This window comes from Panthera uncia, chromosome D2 (assembly GCF_023721935.1).
Source record: "Panthera uncia isolate 11264 chromosome D2, Puncia_PCG_1.0, whole genome shotgun sequence".
Classification (NCBI taxonomy): Eukaryota; Metazoa; Chordata; class Mammalia; order Carnivora; family Felidae; genus Panthera; species Panthera uncia.
This window is the reverse complement of record NC_064818.1, coordinates 69367432-69393043: the sequence shown is the minus strand read 5'-3', so window position 1 is coordinate 69393043 and position 25612 is coordinate 69367432. Positions and strand designations below refer to the sequence as shown.

The following is a 25612-nucleotide window of genomic DNA, read 5'->3' as shown; positions in this document are numbered from 1 at the left end:
TACATCATTCCAACAATGTATAAATTGCACTATCTTCCATCTTTAAAAACATATTTTAAGCCCTCTCTTGAGGGGCATCTGGCTGGCTCTGTTGGAAGAGCATGTGACTCTTGATCTCTGGATTGTGGGTTCAAGCCCCACATTGGGTGTAGAGATTACATACATACACACATACATAAATCCGTCTCTTGATATCACATCTCCCTCCGGCTACTGCTCCGCTTCTCAGCCCCCCTTTCCACTGACGTAACAGAGCAGTCCACACACATTGTCTACACAGGTTCTCTGCCCATTTTCTTTTAAACCTACTGCAATCAGGTCTTCTCTCTCCTCCTTGCTATCAAAATGCCTCTTATCAAGTCCACTAATGAGCTCCTCGTGGCTGAGTCCAAAGATCCTTTCTTAGTCTTCATTACCCTGACATCACCGTCAATTGACCCAATTAATCTCTCTCTTCTAAACCCCAGGACACCATTCTACCTTGGGTGTCTTCTACCCCATGGGCAAACGCAGTACCTTTTGCTATTATTCTCATCATCCTCACCTCTGAACATTGAGCCCCAGGGCTCCATTTCTGAACCCTTTCTCTCTTCCATCTATCCTTACTCCCTACAACATCTCATCCAATCCCAAGGCTTTAAACCCTACTTAAAGGTGATGATTTCAGTTTCACATCTCTGGTTTAGACCCCCACCTTAAATTCCAAATTCCTACTTCCAACTGTCTACCTGATACATCCAATTGGATCTGTAATTGGCATCTCAAATTTAACACGTCCAAAATATTCTTACAAACCTGCTCCTCCTACAGTCGGCCTGTTCTGCTAAGTGGTCTATTTTCCAACTGCCCGAGTCCAAAAATTTGGAGTTTCCTTCACTCAGTCTCTCATACCCAACATTCAATCCATCAACAAAGCTTTCTGCAAAATATATCCAGAATAACCATCACTTCTTACCAGCTCCGCCCTGGCTTCAGCCACCACCATTGCTTACAGCATTCCAAAAGTCCCCTAATGGTTCTACAGTTTCACCTCTGCATCCTTTCGATCTCATTTTTTTCACAGAAGCCAAAGTGGTCCCTTTACGATAGATTGTGTTACACCGCCACTCAAAACCCTCTAACCCAAGCTTCCCACCTTGGAGTACAAGCTAAAGCCCTTACAACAGCTTACAAGGCCCTTCGCGATGGCACCCGGCTCCCGTCTGATGTCATCTCCTCAGGCTTTTCTCCTTGTTCACGTTGCTCTAGCCACACTGGCTTCCTTGAGGTTCCTAGACTATGCCAAGCATGCTGCATGCTCCAGCCTCAGGGTTTTTGCATTAGGTCCTCCTCCTGAAACCAACCCCCCAGATTTGCTCACTCTCTCCTTCCGATTCCAACTGAGAAGTCGGCTTGGGCAATGAGGCTTTCTCTAACCTACAATAGCCAGCTGTACCCCTTCCTCCCATGTATACACTTCTATCCTCTCAGCCTGCTTCATTTTCCCCTTAGTACCTACCATCTGACACACTATGTGTATTGGTCTAGTTATTGTTCGCTTCTACGTAGTCAATATATAAGCTCTATTAGGAAAGGGATTTTGCCTGTTTGATCTACTGTTCATCCTATCACCCAGTGCCTAGAACAATGCCTATGCATAGCAGGTGCTCAATAGACACATTTTTAAAATGAATCTAAAAGAGGAATTAGAAGTACAATAACTTGGCTATAACTTTACATATAAAACAACTTTGAAAACTAATTTGAAACATATTTTATTTAGTATTTCATAAATTTTCTGTTCAATTAACATTAGCTCTGTTTCTTACCCGAAGTCTCTATGTAGTAATGGGTAATTGCCTTCCAGTGATAAACAAAATCTTCTTGCAAAGGAAGAGAAGGTGCAAGCTGCACAAACACACACACACACACAAAAAGACCACAACGATTAAGAAAATGGCATGAAACGTTTCCTGTACAGTATAACTCTGTATTTGTCTACTAATAATACCAAAGCAGCATAAAAATAAAGGATGAGCTTTAATTCAATTCTATATGTCAGATATCAAAGAGAAACGCAGTCAAGAAACAATGCTTTATTAAGAAAGAGGAAAAACACATTTATCACATTTATCAATATTATTATTAAACTACAAGAACTGGGACTCTTTTTTTCCTCCCTGAAACTAGTAACTACGTACGGCTTCAAAAGTAACAGTGTGAAATGAAAAGATGCAATATCCTATTTAAATTATCAGTAAAATGAAATGATCAATAACCAGGGATCTTCGTACCCAGGACTTTGAAATGCAAAACTGTACAAGCTGCTGTGTAATTAGTTACACGTCACCATTACGAACACATATGCCAAAGTCAACCCTGTAATCAGATTAAAACTGTTCCCTACGTTCAGTGACACACAGATGTGAATCTTTTCAAGCCTGGATTAGGCAGCGCATATTTTTAGCAAAATACCTATGTGAACAAGACACTACCAATTTAAATTCCACAGAGCCATAAATGTTTTACATTTTGGCTTTAAAATTTACTTCAGGGGCATCTGGGTGGCTCAGTCAATTGAGCGTCCGACTTCGGCTCAGATCATGATCTCACAGTGCGTGGGTTCGAGGCCCGCGTCGGGCTCTGTGCTGACAGCTCAGAGCCTGGAGCCTGCTTCGGATTCTGTGTCTCCCTCTCTCTCTGCCCCTCCCCTGCTCATGCTCTAGCTCTCAAAACTAAATAAATGTTTGAAAAAAAAAATTTTTTTTTAAATAAAATTTACTTCAAATGTTTTTAAGACCAAAAGTATATCCCTCCGGCCGTTTCACTGCAAACCTGCCAAGTATTTCAAATGTGTGTTAAACGGATGGAAAAAGACCTGGATGCACCTTCCACAACACTGTCTTTTCCTAAAATAGAGAGAATGCTCCCCCACCCACCACCCCAGTCCTACTATCGCCCACAAATTTTGGTCAGAATGTTCACAGTTGCCCCGGCTTACTTAAAAACAAATGGGTTTCTATTCTGGGAACCTAAAACATGGCACAGTCGACTATCTTTCATTTCCATCTACTTCATCTAAACCGATGACCTAAGAGGTCATGTTACTCCCGTACTACCTGTTCCGTTTTGATTTCTTGGTGGCCTCAAGCAGAGAGACCTTAAATTCTCTTAAAGTTCGAAATCCTGTCAAAACAACCTCAGAACTACTGGGCAAGTTATAAACATTGGTCCTGGACACCTTCAGCGTGTCAACCCAGAAGATGAAATGTCTTTAGGAAAGAACATTTCTCGCCATCGCCAACATTTTCACGCTCTCGTGCTTGCCTGTGTGCACCATTCTGAATCGCACTGGGTTAAGAGATGCACCTCATTTCCAAATGGAGAGCTGTGAAATTCTTAAAAAGGCTTTCAGATCTTTAACAAAAGGAATTTAAACCTTTGGGATTATTATCCTTGAAGAAGAACATGGGGAGGGGCAGTATTTGGGAGACACTGAGAAAAAAATTAGAAAGAAAATTAGAAAGCGTGACCTTTGGAAAACAGAATAACGTTCTGAAACTTTTAGATTTAAAAAAAAAATCTGTTTTAATCAGCTACTTGTTTTTAGGATCGTCTTCAAAGATATCAACACTCTCTTGTTTTGAGGGACCTGGTTTTTTATTCACCACCTTTTATATAGTTAAATGTATTAACAATTGGTACAAACTCAAATGAAATCTGGTGTTTCAAAAAAAAAAAAAAAAAAAAAGGAAAGAAAAAACGTACTTAATTTCCTAAATGTAAATATTGCGATCTGTTAAATTTTTCCAAGGGCATCTCCTTGGTATATAAGTAATTACAGCATCCTTGTTCCAGATTATTTTACCTGTGGGACTTAACTCCATTTCCAAGTCACTAAATCAGAGGATCTTACAGGATTGATGTTGCCACCTTTGTTGTTCTAGTCAAATTCAAAGCAGGCTGGTGTTGCTTACCTGTGACTCTCTCTCTCCCAGGAGTTTGATTTAAATAAGAAACCTATTTATGTTTAAGTAGACGGTGAGACAGTTCCAAATTGCTAATAACTTAGTTTAGTAACAATCTTGTTACAACATGAATAAATTTCCTTATATATGTAAAACTTCCCACTAAAATTGTCTTTCGTTACTAATTCTAACATGCAAATCACCTGTTTTACCACTATGTAAAATAAACATTTATGCAATGGGTAAACATTTTAAAATTTAGAATCAGCATGAGGGGATTCTAATTTGCATTAACTTTTTACAAAACAGAGATCAAATTGTTGAAAATTCATGCAGTAACACTCTCGACCAAAACTTGACACGAATGCCTACCTTGGACATGGCTTTCCCTGGGAAGCCTTGCCAGACTTCTGGCCAAGGATACAGTTCTCTGCACATGCTCTGTGGCACCCTCTCTGAGGCTCGCTCTCTCTTAGCCCTGATCCCACATCTGTCATTGCTGACCTCCACTGCATCGTCAACTCTACAAGGGCTGGGACTGCTTATGGCATCTTTTTCATCACTGAATTCCCGGATTCCGACTCGTGGCACAGAGTAGGCACTCCAGAGTATTAAAGGAGTGAAGAAGCAAATGACACAGCAGTTGTTCCCATTTAATGAGCAGTTATGTGCCGGGCACAGTGCTGCAAAGTTTACACTTCCTAGATGGTCTTAAATTATCTTACAATAAACTCCGATTTTTCCCAAACCCCTATTAAGATCCAAAGCCAGTTAACTGCCTCACCCAAGGGAAACACTGCTTGTAACTAGACACTCAGACCATCTTTTTCCAAAAGCCGGAGCACATAGAAAGACCCACAGCGGTAACCCAGAGGAGAGCTCCCCATCTGCCACCAAAGCCCCATCTGCTCACTCTCCCACGTGCATCGTGAACACTTCACGCCCTAATCTTCTAAGTGCTTCTTCCTCCTAACCTCTTCCCTAAGGCCTCTCCTACCTTCCCTGCCTTTCCCAAGGCCAGCCCAAGCCTCCCTTCCTCCAGAGAGCCTTCTCCAAGCCCTGCGAGCCTGTGTGCCCCCAGAGAACTCATTGGCTGAACAATCATCCAAAAATTAATAATAATGGTTCACATTTATGAAGCACATACAATGTACCAGGTACTGCACTAGGCATTTCATATATATTGTCTCGTTTAAATTTTCACAATGATCCCATGAGATAGGTATCATTATTTCCATTTTACAATGAGGAAGTTGAAATGTACAAGGATTAAGTAACTTGTCCTCCTTGGGAGGAAAGGGTCGGCCGTAGAACTGAGACCCTGTTCTATACAGCTCTAGGGGCTAGGCCGCACTCTTGTGCACTGTTTAATCTTTAATTTGTGTATTTGTTGTCTCCTAAATTAGACTGTAAGCATTGTGAGCAAGGACGCAGGTATACCTTGTTTCCTCTGCGCTGTGCCACGCTTTCACGGTAGGCTCATAAAACGTTTGCTGAACAACTAAAGTTAGAGATCCTGTCAGAAAAGAATACGCCTAAGAAAACACTACAGATGTTCGATTTGAAGTTTTAATTGCCAGGGCAGAATAGTTTTTCAAAAATTACTGGTTTCAACAATCATCAACTCTTAACTGTAATTTGAAAAGATTCACATCCTGAAAAATGACTTCCATTGAATTAATTAGCTAAAGTGGATAAAACTTCCTTCCCTTACCCTCTTGGAATAAATCTGCCCCCAAAAGGGTGAAACTGGCTGAAATTTAAAAAGAACCAGCCCCTGGCAGATTACCTAGGACAGACTAGGCCCTCAACAAACATTGAATTGTACTAAATGGAAAGTGTTTTACTTGTACTTTGGAGAAATTGGACTAGCATGATCCTGTCCAACCTCGGAACTAACTACCAGAGAGGCCTGATTTCACCCTTGTGACATGTGGCAACAGGCTAAACAAAATGGATTCACTGCAAAACGTACTGGCCAATCATTTTTACTCTGAGGGAAGATTCATTTCTGAAAAGGGAAGCAAGAGGTATGTTACAGTTCTTGGTTTTGATCAAGGTATGAATTTGTCTCCTAAACTCAAAATGCAGTCTATCCACTTAACAACTCATTTTCAAATATTAATCTTGAAAATACCTCATATATTTTTTCCTTATAATGTTAACAGGAAGCGAGGAGAAACCACTAAGTAAACAAAAAGGAAAACTCTGCCTGTAAACCTCATTTAAATGTTAATCCGGTCAACCCTAAAAAACCATTTGAAGGCTGATCCAATTGAACAAAGAAACCTATAAAGTAATAATATCAAAATGGTTGAAAACAGCAACACAATTGAAAAAAAGGTCATGTCAGCATCTGCACATAGGATAATGTCCCACCTCTGAAAAACAGGGATAATTATGTTAATTGCAAAACTGTTATCAGAAAATACTAATCGGACAGAAAAGAAAATGCTAATTGGGCGTACAAATTAAAAGGAGTACAGAGAAAAGCCAGTGAAATGAACTGATGAGTGGTAAAAGTAGTTTATAGAAGAAAACGCCCGGCAAATAAAATAGAACTGAAAAAATGGAAACCAATCTTCGGCTAGGAAAAAACATTCTTCAAATACCACAAAGATGGCTTACTTATCATTATGTATGAGTTCATTCCCAAGAGGGAATGTAAAAAGGAAAAATAAAAGTTAGTACGGCCAAAATGTTTTCAGATTTAACCTCCTATCAAGGTAAATTGGAAGGTATCACAGCTAAAAACATTAACTCTAAGAAAATAAAAACATTAGTTTTCTAAATGCAATGTATCAGTTACTAGAACTAGATGATTATAATCCACTCTAAACTTTTTCTCACTTCAGCAAAGTAGGGGAGCTGGATATTACAGAGCCAGTCAGACAATTGACATGCATAATTTGGTAGATGCTAGCATATACAGTTACAGAAAGAAAACAAGGACAGAAAACACAGGCCTCGGGATAAAAATGACTCTTTACTGGGAGAACATGAAAACCATCTTTCTTTTTCTAAGTACTTATTTCTGTAATAAGGCAGGATCAGCCTGATAGGTAAAGGATGTAAATAATGAAATACATTTTTTAATTCCAATTCCCATTTTTTAATTCAATATTAACCTGTATTCAATGTTAAAATTAAAGGATTCTTGGCATTTTAAGTTAAAAAATAATATAAAATGTAAATGTCACTGTTTTCATAAATTTCAGTTACATTCTTCTAACATAAAGGTGCTGCAGACTGTGTATAAGAAAGGAAAATTAAAAGCTGTCCTCAAGTCTAAAACCGTCATCTCCCTCAGTGTAATGACTGCTCTTCATTCAAGAAAACGCTTTCTTGATTTGATACACGTTTTCCCAAGAGCTTGTAGTAGAGCTTAAATGATTTTTAAACATTTCCCACATATCACTTAAAATAACAACTGTACTAAATTTGTTTTCGTTCTCATACTTAATTTTAAAAACCCATTTGATTTTCATCTGACCATAAAAACTATTCTATTGCAGTTGGTTTATTGTTTTTGTTTTTTAAGTTGGGTGAATTTTAGTGTGCTATATCACACACTCTAAACACAGAAAGAGAATGACATTTTTTTAAATTAGCAAAGTACTGGTTTCTCCCACAGGATGCATTTTTCAGTTTGGGCAACTCTCCCTGAGGAAGGAGAAACAACCAAAGGAGAGCAAACTGGACCTCTTATTATTAAAAAGGCAGCAAGACATTTCCTCTTTAGTTACTACTCTTGTGTTAGGCTGTTAGGGTATCTGAATGTCTGTCTATGCTGGTGCCTAAAATCCTCCAAGGAGAGCGTCCAGGAAGAGAGAACAAGAAAGGAAACAGATGGCCTCGCTGCTCTGCGAAGGCTTGGAAGCGGTCTAGACCACGTACTCGACCAGACCCTCCAAACTCCCATTTCACAACAATCAATACGATGCAGCTGAGTTGGGCCGCGAGGCCAACGAAGGCAAGACCGGCAGGATTAGGAAACCGGGTCCGCGGGCGGCCTCCTCCCAGAGTCGCCCCCCGCTCCCTCCCCCACGCCCCCGGCAGGGGCACACCTTCCTCCCCACCCCACCTTCCAAAGTCAACACGACAGCAAGCCAAACCCAAGCCCGAGCCGTGTCTGGCCGTTTCTTTTGTCCTGCTCCACGGTGATCACTTTTTTCCAGAGCAGGTTAACGGTCCGGGAGTCCCGGGGTGCGCCCTACGGCCCCGCCAGGTGCTCCCGATCCCCCGGCCCATCAAGGAATCAGGCGACCCCGCGCCGGCCGGGGCACCCGCCCACCCCCTCCCCCGTGGACGCACAGGGACCCGCGCCGGCCCGGGGCAGGACGGCGAGGAGGGGGCCTGCTCCGAGCCAGGCCGCTCGGCCCGGGCGCCCCGACGGCCCCGCCGTGCCCCGGAGCGCCAGCCCCGGCCTCGCCCCTCCGCGGAAACCGGGCCGCCGAGGCCCCGGGCCGAGGCCGCAGGGAGCGTAGGCCGCCGCCATCCCCGGCCTGTCGTGCGCCCGCTGCCCCGCGGCCTTACCGCCTCCACGGCGTGCTGCAGGATGGAGGTGAACTTGGAGAACATCTTGTCCCGGGACTGCAGCAGCCTCTCCCGGGACGACCTGGAGAGCTCCTCGATCCGCCGCCGCCGCCCCTGCTGCGGCTGCCGGGGCCGCTCCAGAGTGAAGGCCGGTGCGGGCGGAGAGGACGAGCAGAGGGCCGAGGCGGGCCCGGGCCCGGCCGCTTCCGGGGTGTGCGGGCGGCGCGGCGGCTCCGGCGGGCGCTGGGACGCGGCGGGCGGCGAGGAGGGCGTTCGGCACGGACTCGGGGGTCCCGCGACGCTCCGGCGGCGGTTGCGGCTCCGGCTCGGACACGGTGGCAGCCCGGCTCGGGTTCCTTCCGCCCGCTCTGCCCGCCGCGGCCTGCAGGGGGCGCCGCCGCGGCCCGGGGAGGCCCGGACCGGGCCTTACCAGCGGCGGGGCGGCCGGACACCGCGGGGGCGGGGGGGAGGCGCGGGAGGCCGCGGCCGGCTGGGGGCGGGAGCCGGGCGAGCGGACACGGTCGTCCTCACGTTTGAAAAATTCAGCCAGCCTCGTCCTCACGTTTGAAAAATTCAGCCAGCCTCCGTTTTGTTTCTCCAGGGGAAGTGGCAGGTGTATTTTGTAGGGAAACGTAGCCATACCCGTACATAATATTCCGAGGCTCGTCTTTTAAGGGCAGATTTGGAAGACTGGTAAGAAACAGCAAAGTATTCCTAAGGCAAAAATGGACGTGCATTTAAATGCTAAGAAGGAGAACAAATCAACTCATGTTGGTGAAATGGCTTTGCTGACTGGAAATTACATTATTGTTAATTGTTGATTATTCAACATTAAGACAGGAAGCCCCAAATGGACCGATGGTAAGGTGGTTCAGTTAATAGTTGGTAACATGTTTGCTCGGTGCAGGGCATTCGGTATTGCATTTTCTATTCTGTTTATCAGATGAAACTGGAAAACAGGGAAAGAATCTGAAGGGCTTCTGTCTGCTAAATGCCTAGAACAGGTAAGAGGGGCTACGATGTAAGCACTAGGCTGGAGGTTTCGTAAAAAAATACCATGTGACAGGATATTAGTCAAGCTTTGAAAAACACAATTCGGGCTGGTAAATTTTAGGTTGGGTTGATTCAAGTTATGAAAATGTTCAGATCCTGGAGAACTTCGTGTTTGTTTTTGCTAGTATTGGTATTTTATCAAAAGGACCGTTAAGTTCTCGATAAGGTGAGGGTGGAGTAAGTTTTGCATAACCGGTGATGAAACCGTGTATTTGTAATTGAATTAGTTGAATAGGAAACACAAGCAGAAAAGTGGCAGCAGCGTGGAGTGGTGTTAAGAGCCAGTCTCTGGAGGTGGGTAGCCTAAATTTAAATCCCGGCTCTGCCACTCACCATGGCAAATTACTTGATCTCTATGCGCTTTAGTTTCTTCACCTGCAGAATTGGGGAGAAGAGCACCTGTCGCAGGATGTGTGGGATTTGTTAACATATGTAGGATGCTTTACGTAGATGTGTCCAGTAAATAGCAAAGCAATACATTGGCATTTGCTATTACCATTATTATTAGTAGTAATAGTAGTATTTAACAAAATAATATGACCAGAAATCAAGGTTAAGGAGGAGGTTTAACTGCAGATCTCCCCTGACCTTCGGTGGGGTTATGTCCCCATAATTACATCCTAAGTTGAAAAGGTCTGAAGTCAAAATGCATTTAATACACTTAACCTACTGAACATCAGTCTGCCTACCTACCTGCCTACCTAAATGCGCTCAGAACACCTACGCCTACACCTACATTAACTACCGTTGGTCAAAATCATCTAACGCAAAGCCTGTTTCATAATAGTGTTTGGATACCTCATGTAATTTATTGAAAACTGTACCGAAAGGGAAAAGCAGAATGATTTTAAGTGCATCCTTTGTTTACTCTTGTGATCTAGTGGCTGACTGGGAGCTGCTGCCCAGCGTCCCGAGAATACCCTACGGCACGTCACTAGCCTGGGAACAGATCCACATAAGATTCGAAGTATGGTTTCTACTGAATGCGTATCACTCTCACACCATCAAAAAGTCAAAAGATCTTAAGTCTAACTGTTGTAAACAAGGGACTACCTGTAGTTTTGTCTTCTTTTCTCCTCTGTTTCTGTTGCTTGTATCCTTGCAGATAAATCTGACTTTAATTTTCTGTGTACAGGTCTCCAGAGTGCTGGAGGCATCCTCTGTTGTTTGCTAAAAATGAAAATGTGCTCCCTACCAAATTTTGGCTAATTGTGCCTGCTTCAACCAAGAGCACATATCTTTTTTTATTATGCATACAGCTTAAGGTGGTTAGTCATATTATTAGCCATAATTATTTTCCTGACCTAATTGTCGTACAGTTATGTGGTGTCTTGTATTTTCATAATGCCTCACAACCACTAATTGTATAAAGGGGTCTGTTTAACACAGGCTTACTTAGAGTTGTTTGGATTTGATGATGCCTGTCTTTGTATACTTATTATAAACGTAATAAAAAATGTTTTGTTCCAGATTAATATCAGTATTTGGGATGATGATGTCTCTACCCGATTATCTCAGTTCCAAGACATACAGGTTGGGACTAGAATTGTCATTGAGCAGCTCCCCTTACTTCTTCTCATCCTAGGAAGCCTATAGTGATGCCAACATTACCACCTGCCTTATGCATGGGCACAGCTGGACCTCCTTCAACAAAGTGTGATTTCAGGGAAGCATACAGGCTTCCCTGGCTTCCGAAACACTTAGAAATGGGAACTTAACGTTTCTTAATTAGAACTGTATTTCTTTATTCCTTTGGTTTAAGCCAGATAAGAAATTTAGTCCATGCTAAAAATTAAAGTACTCTTGGGAGAGAGAACACATTAAATCCTATCATTCCTTACACTTCAGGATGAATGAACTTGTGAAGTTTTTTTCTGAATGATCAGTGAGGACACAGAAAAATCCACAAAATTGAAATGCAGGCTGAAGTTGAAAAAAGAGGAAGGAGAGTCAGATGATACCTACTTCCAAAGTTTGGCAGACTTCTGGTTAAGTTGAATTTAACAACATTTCTTTCCAAAGTGCCACTACAGCTACAATAAAGGGACTTCTCAGAGTATAAGCCAGACGAAGAACACACAAATTAAGAGAGGAAATGGTAACAAAAATTTGAAAATTGGAAATTTATGGTAAAGGGAATAATTGACAGGGTACCCTAAGAAAGCTGAATCCTACGGCAACAATTAAGAAAACTAAGACCCAAAATGATATATTAACATATTCACAGAACCTCCCAATAGCTCTGAAATTCATAGCAGTAAGAACCTCTGGAAATAGAGGTAAAAGTGGGACTGAATGTAGCAGGATGGACTGAAAGTTTGTTTGGAAGTAGATAGATCCATTACCACTGCACAAGATTGCCCCCTTTTTACCCTAGTTTTAGATTTGAGACCAATTCCAGGAAAGATCGGAGGCTCCATATTGACCAGGTGGGAGGGAAGAAGAGGGTAAAGTGAAGGTAGATATTATATATATTGAGCACACATCCCCAACCCTCATCCTCTTTTTGGCCCCCAGAATAAAGGCATCAGGCTGATCCCCCCCGGAAGAAGATAGGGAGAGTCTTCTCTGGAGAATCTGATTTGTCTAAGGGAAAAGACCTAGAGTCTGAAGAGAACCCAGATAATTCTACAGTACAGTTTCCAGTTGACAAGCTCTGTATGCATGCTTGGAGCTCACACTGAGTTTTTTCATGCACTTCTCTTAAATGCAATCACAGAGTCTGGGGTCCTCAACAGTTTGAGGAAAGTTAATGATAGAGAACAAAGAAAAGGTAGGACAAGGAAAAAAACTCGGAAGAAACAGAATTGATTACACTCAATAGATAGGGAGAGATGGAAAAGAAAACTTAAAAAAAATACATAAGATCATTAATATTCTCAGATAAAAGATACAGCATCTGTAAAACAAGAATGGCATTGCTATTTTTTAAAAGCAGCATTTAGAATACAAAAAAAGGAAATCTTAGAGATCAAGAATATGATAACAGAAATGAAAAATAACGTTAAAAGGATAGAAAATAAACTTGAAAATTTTTCTCCAAGACTAGAGCAAAAATGATATGGAGATGAAAAATGGGAAATTTTTTCAAAAGTCAGACTGCTAGTTTAAAGAATCCAACATCTGAATAATTGTAGTCAAGAGAGAAAATCACTGAACTAATAATTCAATACAATTTTACAGATCTGAAAGACATGAATTTTCAGTTAAATACCGAACGATGAATGAAAATGGACTCACTCCAGTGGTTGTTGTTGTGAAATTCAGAACACTGAGTTCAAAGAAACATCCTACACGATTTCCAATGACAGAAAAAAAGAAGTCCCTACAAAGAGTTAAGAATTACAATGGCATGACACTTTTCAACAACATCATGAGAAATGGGAAGGCATTGGGGCAATGCCTTTAAAATTCTGAGGTAGGGGCACCTGGGTGGCTCAGTCAGTTAAGCGTCCAACTTTTGGTTTCGGGTCAGGTCTTGATCACATGGTTCAGAGTTTGAACCCCACATTGGACTCGGTGCTGGTAGTGAGGAGTCTGCTTTGGATTCTCTTTCTCTCCCTCTCTCTTTCTCCCCCTCCTGCTCTCTTTCTCTCTCTAAATAAATTATATATATACATATATTTATATATTTATATGTATATTAAATATATATTTATATATTTATATGTATATATAAATGTATATATATATACACACACACACATACATATATATGTATATTTCGGAGGTAAAATAATTTCAATCCAGAATTCTATACCAAGAAACGGTCAGTGAAGTATGAGGATAAAAAATACCTTTTCGGACATACAAGTTATTGAAAATTTCTTCTACCTTGCAGTTTTTCTCAGGAAGCTATCAGAAGATGTGTTCCATCAAAACTCAGGGAACAAACCTAAGGGAAAAAAGGTAAAGGAATCAGATAACAGAGCCCATCATAAAAGGGAGGCGAAGGAAATTCCTAGGATGATGGTGAAGCAGAACTCCAGCATGACAACTATGCATCAGACTGGGACAGCTAACCAACCAGTCCAGATTGGAGCAGGTCTGAAGGTGAAACTGATAGATGAATTGTCTACGTGTTTGAGAGAATTTACAAAATAGGAGAGTCTGATGTTGAATTAGTGATAAATACAACGAGAACCAAGCAGAGAAAAAAACTAGATCATTATGAACACCAAGAAAAATAAAATACTCTATTGGAATAAGTAATCATAGTCTATACATGGCTCAACTGTAAATACATCTGTATAAACATAGTAATGTAAACACTAACTAAATTTATGGTGTTGCTGCTATATTTGGAAGATGAAAGAATGGATATGTGTTGAAGTGGGGGGGGGGTGGGTAATGTGTGTGAGAAAGAGGTGGGGAGGGGAGAGAGAGAGGGAAGCTAAATCCTCATCATCTGTAGGGAGGAAACATTAGATATTGCTTAAAACTGAAATATCATGAAGTGAAATTACAGGCATATTATTTAAAGAAAGTAAGTAAATAATAAGAGTCTACTCAAGGTGTTGAAATAGATTGCCTCTCTGGAGCAGGAAATTGGGAATTTTGGAGGAAGGATAGGGGCTTTCAAAACAAACCATGTGAAGTTTCTTGATTAAACTATATCCTGGTGTGACTGATCTCCTCTTTGTTTGGCAAGGGGAGAAAGGAGAGGCAAGAGACCATTTTTGGTCCTTTAAAAAAAGCTCGTACAAAATTATAAAGGTTAATTACTATAGGGATAAAGAAGAGGGTACACTTGAAAGATGTAAGAGCAACCAAATTTTTGCAAGTGATTAAATAGGAGTGAAGGAAGAAGAAAGCAGAGATGTTGCTAGCTTGGAGTTTCTAGCTTGGATGAGTTAGGTGAAGATGCCATTAATTGAGATATAGAAAGATAATGAGTTTTGTTTTTTTTTTTTAGACATGTTAGATTTGCTTACCTATATGGTGAATCTAGGTGACCACATCTAGTACAGGATGATGAATTTGGATTAGGAAGTCAGGAGCTCTGGACTGGAAATAAAGACTGGTTAAGTTCTCTTTATAGGTGGTAAATGAGATAGAGAAATAAGTGAGATATTTCAGGGAGATGGTACAGTGAAAGAAAAAAAGAATCAATACAAACTTGAGGACTCCCTGCAATTTAAGGGTTGCAATATAGAGGAGGAATTCATTGGAAAAGAGCAAAGAGATGGGGAAACATGTCGTGAAAAAGTTCAGGGAGAAGTGATCTTCTAAAACTGGGAATTTGGTTCAAGATAAAATGGTGAATTGGCATAGGCTATAGGTTTCATTTCCTGAACTCAACCCTATAGCTGCCATAGAAACAAAAGGGAAGCCAATAGAGCTCAGAAAATCACATAGCAGCTGTGAAAACTCCTTGGTCAATAGAGCAGACAGCTCTGGTATCTGGTGCCACATTCCCTTCGCCCATTTCTGATTGTAGTTGTAGCTGCAGTGGGCAGTTCTGTGCAACAAGCTCAGACTCACCTCACGGTGACAGCATCTCATCTCGGTCTCATGACACCCTCTTTAGAATTTCTGCCACCGAAAATTCTGTATGGGGAGCTTGCTCCTTCCAAATGCATGATGGAGAACCCATGAGGTTCTAAGCCGACAATGCTTAGCCAACAGGGGATGGGATCTAGTAGATAAATACTCCAGTGCCCTGTCTATCTGGTGAGAAGCAATTTTAAGAGGTGTTCTGAGCACTTTTCAGGAGGTCCCAGTGAAATCAAGTACCCCACAGTAGTGATCTCAGTAGCCTTCTTATGCCTTTCTTCCTTCCTTCTTATTCTGTCTGCACCCTCATTTCCCAAGATCTGAAGTCAACTACTTAGAGTCGGGTCTTCGTCTCGGGCTCTGCTTTTGAGGAAACCCACCGTGTGTGGGAATTCGAGTAGCAGAAGTCCAGAGGAGAAGGCCAAGTGCCATAAATTGGGTAAGGACCAAGGAAGATACACCTTCATCCCATAGGCCAGAAAATTAATTACAGTAAAGGCAACAATTCCTGGAATTGAGCAGTGCCCTATTAGGTCCAGTGGCATGTGATTAAGAAAAAAATCCCAAATAATAGCGACTTAAAGAAGTTTCTTTCTCGTTCAGGTGAAAGAATTTTGCCTGGTAGGTAGCCAGGACTAGCATCAGCACATTATCATGGAGAGACACACTCAACTGTCTGCGTACCATTCAGCACTGCCACACTCATGACCACTTCAGGGTCCCATGTAGGTGTTCCAGTTTCCAGTTTGGGGGCAAGTAGCAGGAGGAAGCAAGGGGGAAAGGGGAACCTCTTCCCTTTTAACAAATTCTTTCTGGAAGTTCCACACTTCTGCTTATATTTCATCAGCCAGAATTTATGTAACCACACCTGGTAGTTGGGAAATGTAGTGTTTAATTCTGAGTAACCACCAGAAAAATAAAGATGCAAAGCATAACTTTTGGATTCAGTACAAAACATTTTGCTCAATCCAGTGCTTAATATGGGAAAAAAGAAAAAAATCTATATAAAAGCATGAAAAATAGAAAACATAAAATGGGCTTTTGTATTAATTATAATAAACATAAATGGACTAAACTCACCAGTTGAAAGCCAGAGACATATAGATTGGATTTTTGAAAATATCTAGTACTATGTTTTCTAGAAGAGGTATGTTTAAAAAAATTTTGTTTAATGTTTACTTATTTTTGAGACAGAGAGAGACAGAGCATGAACGGGGGAGGGTCAGAGAGAGGGAGACACAGAATCTGAAACAGGCTCCAGGCTCTGAGCGGTCAGCACAGAGCCCGACACGGGGCTCGAACTCACGGACCGCAAGATCATGACCTGGGCCGAAGTCGGCCGCTTGACCGACTGAGCCACCCAGGCGCCCAGAAGAGATATGTTTAAAAAGGGAAGAGAAAGCCTGCAATAAAGGAATAGAAAAAGATATACCATAGAAATACGAATCAAAGAAAAACTAGGGTAACAACTATAGACAGAATTGAAGATGAAAATCATCACAAAGGTAAAAACAGATATAACGTATTGATAAAATAGTAATGGATCAAGAAGACACAATGCTTATGTTCGTAAGTATACTTGATATAGACACAAAATATATAAAGCAGTAACTGAAAGAACTACAAAGAGAATAAGCTAGAGTAAGGGGAGAGATGATTTGGGGAAGTCTTTTATTTTTTAAGTGTGTATTTATTTTTGAGAGAGAGAGAGAGAGCCCTATGAGTGGGGGAGGGCCAGAGACAGAGGGAGACAGAAGATCCAAAGTGACCTCTGCACTAACAGCAGAGAATCAGATGCGGGCTCAGTCAAAATCACAAACCATGAGATCATGACCTGAGCCAAAAAGTTGGACGCATAACCAACTGAGTCACCCAGGTGCCTCAGGGGAAGTCTTACCTCACATAAAGTGGCCAAAGAAGTCTTCTCTGAGGAGGTGCCATATGAATGAATGAATTAGCTTTGTGAATAGGAGAGAGAACATTTCTGGTGGAGAGAACAGCAAAGTGCAAACGCCTTATGATGGGAAAGACTTTGTGGCATATGTGAGGAAGGCAGGGAGGCTGGAGTAGGTAGGTGATTGAGGAGAGGAAAATAGTTGAATATGCAATTAGGGAGGTGGCAGGGAGTCAGAACAGTAGAGTAGAGCAGTGATTCTCAATGCTGTCAAATCCAAAGGTTCCCCCCTTTCTTCATGTAAAAATGTTAATAGAAGTATAACAAACACAGAAAACTCAGATGTGTAAAACACAATGAATAATCACAAAGTGAATATCCAGGACCGTCAGCACCCACATCGAGAGAGCGCACTGCCCGCACTTCAGAAGCCTCTTTTTTTTTTTTTCTTTTAATGTTTATTTTTGAGAGAGAGTGTGAGCAGAGCGGTGCAGAGAGAGAGGGAGACGCGGAATCTGAAGCAGGCTTCAGGCTCTAAGCTGTCAGCACAGAGCCCGACGAAGGACTCGACCTCACGGACCACGAGATCATGACCTGAGCTGAAGTTAGCCACTTAACCGAGCCTCCCGGGGGCCCCTTACTTCAGAAGCCTCTTAATGCCCATTTCCAACCATTAACCCTTGCCATGAGCTATCACTATTCTGACTTCTAACACCATACGTTAGTTTTGCCTCAGTTTGAACTTTACATACACGAAATAATGTAAGATATATTCTGTCATTGTTGGGTGCAGTGTTCTAAAAGTCAAGTTTATGGTTCTGATCGTCTATATCCTTAGTGATTGCTTGTTGTGTCAGCTTTTGAAAGATGTGATGAAGTCATCCACTATGATTGTAGCTTTTTTTTTTAACTGTCATGACAATTTTTGTTCTATATATTTTAAAGCTATGTTATATGTATATTCAGATTTTGACTTTTGGTAACTTATTGATGGATTGACTCCTTTATCCTTATGCATGTCCCTTTTATGAGAATAATGCTTCTTGCCTTAAACTCTGTGTTTCAATGTAAGTATAGTTGGTTACTGTTTGCATTGTGTGTTTCCCCATTTTATTACTTTCAAACTTTGTGTGTGCTTAAAAAATAAGATGGGTCTGTTAACAACATATTACGTTTTTTTTTTTTTTCACCCAGAACAGTCTTAGTTCTTTACTTGGAATATTTAATCCTTTTAATGTGATTGCTGATCTATTTGGGATTTTTGTCTATCATCTGTTTGTTTTCTCTGTTATCTGTTTTTTGTTTCCTTTTCATTCATGTCTTACCTTCCTTGGATTAATCAAGACTTTTTTTATTTCCATTTTTTCTTTTTGTTTGTTAATCTGTTAGTTATAATTATTTAATATTAATATTTTAATATTGTGATGTTTATGTAACAAATTAACAAAATTTGTTACTTATACTTTTTTCTTTTTCTTTTATTTTTTTTGTTCTTTTTTTAAAATGTTTATTTTTGAAAGAGAGTGAGAGACAAGTGTGAGCAGGGGAGGGGCAGAGAGAGGGGAGACAAAGAATCCAAAGCAGTCACTAGGTTCTGAGCTGTCAGCACAGAGCCCAACATGGGGCTCAAACCCATGAACCATGAGATTGTGACCTGAGCTGAAGTCGGACGCTCAACTGACTGAGCCACCCAGGTGCCCCGAACTTTATGTATTTTTTTTATGTTTATTTATTTTTGAGAGAGAGAGACAGGGAGACAGAGCACAAGCAGGGGAGGAGCAGAGAGAGAGGGAAACACAGAATCTGAAGCAGGTGCCAGGCTCTGAGCTGTCAGCACAGAGCTCGACGCAGGGCTCAAACTCATGATCCTTGAGATCTTGATCTGAGCCAAGTTGGTTGCTTAACCGACTGAGCCACCCAAGCGCTTACTCTTTTTCTTTTAATAGTTAGCTTAGAGATGATAAGATATATCTTTGACATATTTTAATATAAATTATTACCTTTGTCACTTCTATGATAATGCTAGGACCTTAGAATACTGTAATTTCACCAATTACCTTTTGGAATTGTCTGTGGATCATTGTCAGACATTGTATACAAATATATATAGTTTAAACCATAAGACATTACTATCATTATTATGAGCAGTGAACATCCACTTATATTTACTATGTATTTATTTGCTCCTCATTCTTCCCTTCAATTCCTGATTTCTCTCTAGGTTATTTTCTTTCTAGCCTAAAGAAATTCCTTGAGTTTTGTTTTTTGGGTTTTTTTTTTTCTTTTTTTGCTTGAAAACATCCTTATTTCACCTTTATTTTGAAGGATATTGTTACCGTTATGTATTATTTTGTCTTTATCCGTTTATTCACTTATTTCACTTTCAATGCTGAATAATATTTTGCTGCGATTTTTGATTGGTACATAGTTTTTTATTTTAGCATCCTAAAGATGTTATTCCATTTTTCTGACTTCCATTCCTTTTTTTGAGAAGTCAGATGTCAGTTTTACTATTGCTTTATTGAAGGTAATGTATCCTGCAGCATGATTTTGCCAATTTATAAGGAAACCTAGAGAATATGGGAATATTTTTATTTTTATTTATTTTTGTTTTAAATATAATGTATTGTCAAGTTGGTTTACATACAACACCCAGTGTTCATCCCAACAGGTGCCCTCCTCAATGCCCAACACCTGTTTCCCCCTTTCCTCCACCCCTCCATCTACCCTCAGTTTGTTCTCTGTATTTAAGAGTCTCTTATGGTTTGCCTCCCTCCCTCTCTGTTTGTAACTATTTGTTCCCCTTCCCTCCCCCCATGGTCTTCTGTTAAGTTTCTCAAGATGAGAAACTTTCACTCGTATGAGTGAAAACATATGATATCTGTCCTTCTCTGACTGACTTATTTCACTCAACGTAATACCTTCCAGTTCCAACCACATTGCTGCAAAAGGCATGATTTTATTCTTTCTCATTGCCAAGTAGTATCCCATTGTTATGTATGGAAATAGATCTTAAGAATGCAAGGTCAGGATGGAAGGAATATAAAGTTGGATGAAGCCAAATATTGGGCCATTAATGAGAGATTCCGGATTCAGTGTGTTGGATAAGCATGGAATAGATCTGATTATTTGGTTGGTTGGTTGGTTGACTCGAAATCTGGACCCAAAGGTACCTTCCATTAAATGAAATAGAAATGTCAAATTTCTTTCATATATTGTAGAGGAAGCTATTCAGGAAATTGGAAGGTTGAAGGAAACTGGAATACTAGTGGATTAATCATGTCAAACCTGCTCACCCACCCTCCCATTATATCCCAGAGGACCCACAGGACACAATCTTTACCAAAGCAGTGAGAAATAGAGTCATGAGGGGAGACCCACATCCTTGAAGGGTTCTGTGGTGGTTCTTCTTGAGGCCAGTAACTGCAGTTGGGAACTACTAGCATCCCCTGAATGAAATGGGGATGATGGGATCTAGGTTGGCAGGGACCAAGTGCAGCATTTAATTACCAAAGTCAAGGTAGATGTAGCTACCATAATGGGCAACAGAGGGAAAGGAGTAATTACAGTAGCCTAATCTGAAGAGATGTTTGGCATTAGCTAGTTAATTATGGTGTCCCTACAGTTAAGGTAGATGGGTATCCCTACTAAGTCTTACTTGATCTCTTACTCAAAGTCTAATGAACAGAAGTCTGACTTGAATCATCAAGACAGAGAGCCTCATCTCCTCAGCTGTTTCACAGATCTGAGTCATTTCCCAGACTTGAGTCATTTTACTGATCTGAAGTCACTTAAATGAAGGTGGCGGGGGGGAAGCCAGGCAGTCTTGAGAAAGGACCATGCCATGCTGCCAAATATTTATATTGTTGGTATTCTTTCTAACCTTCCTCCAAGGGATGTGTTTTCTTTTTAGCAGGGTGACTATGTGCTGGGGAAAGAGAAAAAGTAAGACTTAAAAGGGAATACTAGATCCTAGCTCTGAACTAACACTAATTCTTAGACACCCAACAGACTGTAGCCCAACAGTCAGAGTAGGGCCTTAAAAAAAATCATTGTCATGTGATCAATGGATTTTTGGCTCAGGTTCTTTTCATAGTGCTCCCAGTGGGTGTCTGGATCTACCCTGTGGGTATTTGCTCAGTTTTACAATGCATAACTGGAGTAGACACACTCAGCAACTGGCAGAATCCACACTGATTCCCTGACTCATGGAGTGAGTGCTATTATGGCAGAAGAGACCAGGTAGAAGCTACCAGAACTGCCTCTAGAGTGCCGGAGACTAGTGCCACTATTAAAGATCGAAAGGATGCGGCGATGGTGATTCCAACCATGTCTCCATTCAACTTGCCTATTTACCTTACAGAAAGCAGATGAAACTTATACAACCACAGTGGATTTTTGTAAACTTAATCAGGTGGTAACTCTGATTGCAGCTGTTGTTCCAGATGTGCTTTCATCGCTAAAGCAAATCAGTAGATCCTCTTGCACCTGGCTCACAGCTATTAATAAGGCAAATGTATTTTCCTCTATAGCAGAGATCAGCAACTTTTCTGTAAATGGTCAGATGGAAAATATTTTAGGATTTATGGGCCATAGATCTGTGTCACAGATACTCAAATCTGCATTGTAGTGCAAAAGCATCTATAGACGATATGTAAATAAATGGGCATGGTTGTGTTCCAATAAAACTTTATTGGGGCGCCTGGGTGGCTCAGTCGGTTAAGCGTCCGACTTCATCTCAGGTCACGATCTCGCGGTCCGTGAGTTCGAGCCCCGCATCGGGCTCTGGGCTGATGGCTCAGAGCCTGGAGCCTGCTTCAGATTCTGTGTCTCCCTCTCTCTCTGCCCCTCCCCTGTTCATGCTCTGCCTCTCTCTGTCTCATAAATAAATAAATGTTAAAAAATTAAAAAAAAACTTTATTAACAAAAACAGGTGGTGGGCCAGATTTTGTCTTTGGGCCATGGTTTGCTGACCTTTTGTAAAGATCAAAGTACGATCTGTTTTCAGCAGATAGAGCCAACAATACACCTTCACTGTTCTAGCTGAAAGATATATAAACTCTCTACCTCTCTGTCATAATCTGGTGTGCAGAGACTTTGATTACCCCTCCATTCCATAGCACATCATGCTACTTTAATACATTGATGATATTCTGCTGACTGCCAAACAGCCAGTAATAACAACTTCGTGCATGTTGTTAGGATACATGGGAAATAAAGCCCCCCAAAATGTAGAGGTTTGCCACCTTGGTGACATTACTAAGGAATCAGAGGTCTGGGGCACATCACGATATCTTTCCATGTGAAGAACAAGTTGCGACATCTGGCCCCATGCTACCAGCGATAAAGATGTAGAATGCCTAGTAGGCCCCTTTGGAGTCTGGAAACGATATACACCTCATTTTTGCCCACTACTCTGACCCATTTACTAAATGACCCAAAGAGCTGCCAATTTTGAGTTGGTCCTCAAACAATAGAAGGTTTTGTAACTGGTTCAGGCTGCGGTATAAGCTGCTTTGCCACATGGGCCATAAGACCCAACAGATTCAATGGTGTATGAAATGTCAGCAGAAGATTTTTGACTGTATGGAGCATTTGGCAGGCTCTTCTACATGAACTGCAGTACAGACTCTCAGGATTTTGGAGCAAAGCCATACAACATTCTATATATAACTATGCTTTTTTTTTTTTTCTTTTTAAGCAACTTCTTGCTTACTATGAGGCCTTAGTATAGACTGAATGCTTGGCAGTGGACCACTAAATTACCATGAGATCTGAGCTTTGCTTTATGCCCTGCGTGTTGTGTGATGCATGAAGTCAGCCATTAATTGGGGCATGCAAAGCAGCACTCCATATATACAAGACAGGGCTCAAGAAGATTCTGAAGATGCAAGTTAAGTTGCATGAGGGAGTGGCCCAGATGACCACCGACTGACTTCAACGACAACGTTTTTTCCCATTTATTACTTATGGCCTCATGAAGAATTCTCTGACCAGTTTGCCAAGGAAGAAGAAATTCTGGTTTGGTTTACAGATGGTTTTACATGATACCACCTGACAGCGGATGGCTATAGCACTAGCCCCACTCCAAGATGAGCCTGCAAAACAGTGAAGGGAAGCCTCCCGGAGAGCAGAACCTAGAACAGGACACCAGGTCGTTTGCTTTTCCTGAAAGTAGAGGTGGCCAGAGATATGGGTGGGTCTCCACTGGTTCCTGGGTTTGGCTGCATGGTCAGAAAGTTGGAAAGAACACGACTGAAAGACTGGTGACAAGGAGGACTAGACAAGAAGTATGCAGAGAGAGCTCTCAAAAGGGGAGCAGAGTATAAATATATTTGCATCCCATGTAAATGCTCTTCAGAGGTAGCTGTACAGAGTTTTAATCAGCTGGAGAAGGTGATCCATTTTGTGGACATCAGTGAGCCTATGTCTCCAACCACTCCTATTATTTCCCAGTGGGCTTACAAGGTGGCCACCTCAGCAAGGATGGGAGGTTAACATAGGATAAGAAACGTGGACTTCCATTCACCAAGACCAATATAGCAAAGCCACTGCAGCGTGTCCAACCTGCCGATAGCAGAGACCAACACTGAGCCCCTGATATAAACCCATTCCCTGTGGGCATAAGTCAATTTCCTGTGGCAGCTTGATTCAACTGCGCTATTTTCATCATGGAAGGGGCAGCATTTTGTGCCCACTGGAATGGACACTTGCTCTGGATATGGATTTGCTTTTCATCCCTCAGTGCTTTGGCAAGAACCATAATTTATGGACTTAAAAATCTATTTACTGTTATTGTGTTGCATACAGCATTGCTTCTGATCAAATAACTTATTTTACAGCAAATGAAATGTGGCAATTGGTCCATACTGCTCATGCAATTCCCGGAGCTTACCATATTTCTTATAATCCTGAGGCAGCTGGCTTGCTAAACAGTGGTATCACATTTTAAAAGCTCGGTGACAGTGAAGTGGCGGTGTCATGCAGTGTTGAGGCAGCGTGTTCTAGGATGCAGTGTATGCGCCAATAAATCAGCAATATTTGGAGCTGTTTCTCCTGGAACACGATTTATGGGTCTGGAAATTAAGGGTGGAAATGGGTGTGTAAAATTTGTTTTTCATCTGCATAACTTTAGACTCTGCTGGCTTAAAAGTCTTAGCTGTAAAGAGAGGAATGTTTCCAAAAAGGAGACACAATAGCAATTCCATTGACCTGGAAGTTAGGATTGAGACCTGCCCACTCTGGGTTTCTTGCCAACGAGTTAACAAGCAAACAAGGAGGGGATTGCACTGGCTGGGGTCATTTATCCTGACTCTAAAAGGAGAGTTGGGTTGCTACTACTCAGTAGGAGCAAGGAGAAATATGTCTAGAACGCAGGATATCCCCTGGGTTGCTTCCATGTCCTATGATAACAGTCAGTGGAAAATTACAACAATCAATTCAGGCTGTATTGCTAATGGCCCAGTCTCTTCTGGAACAAAGGTTTGAGTCAAAAGAAACCACAGCCAGCCTGAGGCACTTGCTGAGGGTAAGGGAAATACAAAATTAGGAGTAGAAGGTGGTATACACAAGTTACAACCATACGACCAGTTGCAGAAATAAGGGCTAAAGCAGTGGTGAGTAATTCTTCCTTATTTTTATATATGTTGCTGTATGTGTGTGGGTACCAAGAAGTTGTTTTCTCCCCCCCTCTTATTCCCCTATCATCTCAGTATTTAAATTATAGCATATATACAATAGAGAGAGCATAAATTAGCTCAAAGAAGAATGAACATCACCCGTAGCCTCTCTGGGAAATATGGTTAATGTGGTTTTAGTTATATACGGGATAACTGTACATGTTAGGTAGAAACTTGATGTTTTCATTGTCTTCATTTGGAAATTGTAATTTAAAGAGATGTGTATGTGTGCTAAGGTGACAAGGAATCCATTGACTGCTGGAGGCTTTGTAGTGTGGGGAATCGGTGGCTGAACTACATCTCCCACAATTCCCTCCCTTCTACGTTTCCAGCTAGGGTGTGCCACGAGAGACATTTTTGTGTGAGATTTGCAGGGCAAACGCACGGCAGCAGCCATGTAGTTGTTTATGCTCAGAGGGTTGGGGAAGGGTCTCTGGGGGTGCTTCTGCAGCTCATGCACATTGTTGTTTACCTGCTGACTCACCTCCAGGGTGTGGGCAGCCAGGCCACGGCTGTGTCACCTCACCTGGATCTCCCCTCAGCTGGCTCCTCCTCCAGGTGTGCTTTTTATCTCTTTGACACAGGGCGACAGCAGGGTACCCCCACCATTGGAATTGGAGACAGTGACTGACACAGGTCCCCGTCAGTCCTCATGAGTTCCCATTCATGTTCATGGGTTTCAGTTTGTCCCTGCTGCTCTCCACCGCTTGACAACTTGAGGAAATGAAACCGAGTTAGCGGTGATGAGGCTGTTTGGGGTCCCCGTATTTGTGGATTAATCAGACCTGTAGTTGTTGCAAGAACTGACTTGACAGCTGTGAACCGAGAAAGTGGGATCTACACTGTGCACCTTGACACTGACACTGTTTAAGGAGCCATGGTAGGGATAACAGAAGCAGTGGGTCCGCTACTAACAACACTGACCCTTAGCAGAAACTAGCCTTCCTAAGAAAAGTCCCTTTTAAGGTAAGGACCTCAGGGTGCCCGGGTGGCTCAGTCAGTTAAGC

General features: G+C 41.7%; 1 protein-coding gene and 1 long non-coding RNA gene across 5 annotated transcripts in view; one reads left to right on the top strand and one right to left on the bottom strand.

Annotated features, from left to right (window-relative positions):
* FHIP2A (FHF complex subunit HOOK interacting protein 2A) overlaps positions 1-9184 on the bottom strand; it is a 37903-nt gene extending 28719 nt beyond the window's left edge. Inside the window, exons 1-2 of one of the 2 annotated variants that reach the window (XM_049645834.1) lie at positions 8484-8623; positions 1809-1887 (exon numbers count right to left, since the gene is read on the bottom strand). In XM_049645834.1, coding sequence (XP_049501791.1) covers positions 1809-1887; positions 8484-8528 — 124 coding nt within the window. In that variant the 5' untranslated portion in view covers positions 8529-8623. Of the gene's footprint in view, positions 1-1808; positions 1888-8483 lie in introns of both variants that reach the window. The other variant, XM_049645833.1, reaches the window with a different exon arrangement.
* LOC125933001 (uncharacterized) lies at positions 9089-13748 on the top strand. 3 transcript variants are annotated; one of them, XR_007460832.1, is made up of 5 exons: positions 9170-9487; positions 10418-10503; positions 11385-11524; positions 12720-12954; positions 13378-13748. It is a non-coding gene; the product is annotated as an uncharacterized LOC125933001 (long non-coding RNA). The 3 variants fall into 3 exon arrangements; XR_007460830.1 differs by lacking the exon at positions 11385-11524 and having other exon boundaries at positions 9089-9176; XR_007460831.1 differs by lacking the exon at positions 11385-11524.
* The last annotated feature ends 11864 nt before the right edge of the window (positions 13749-25612 follow it).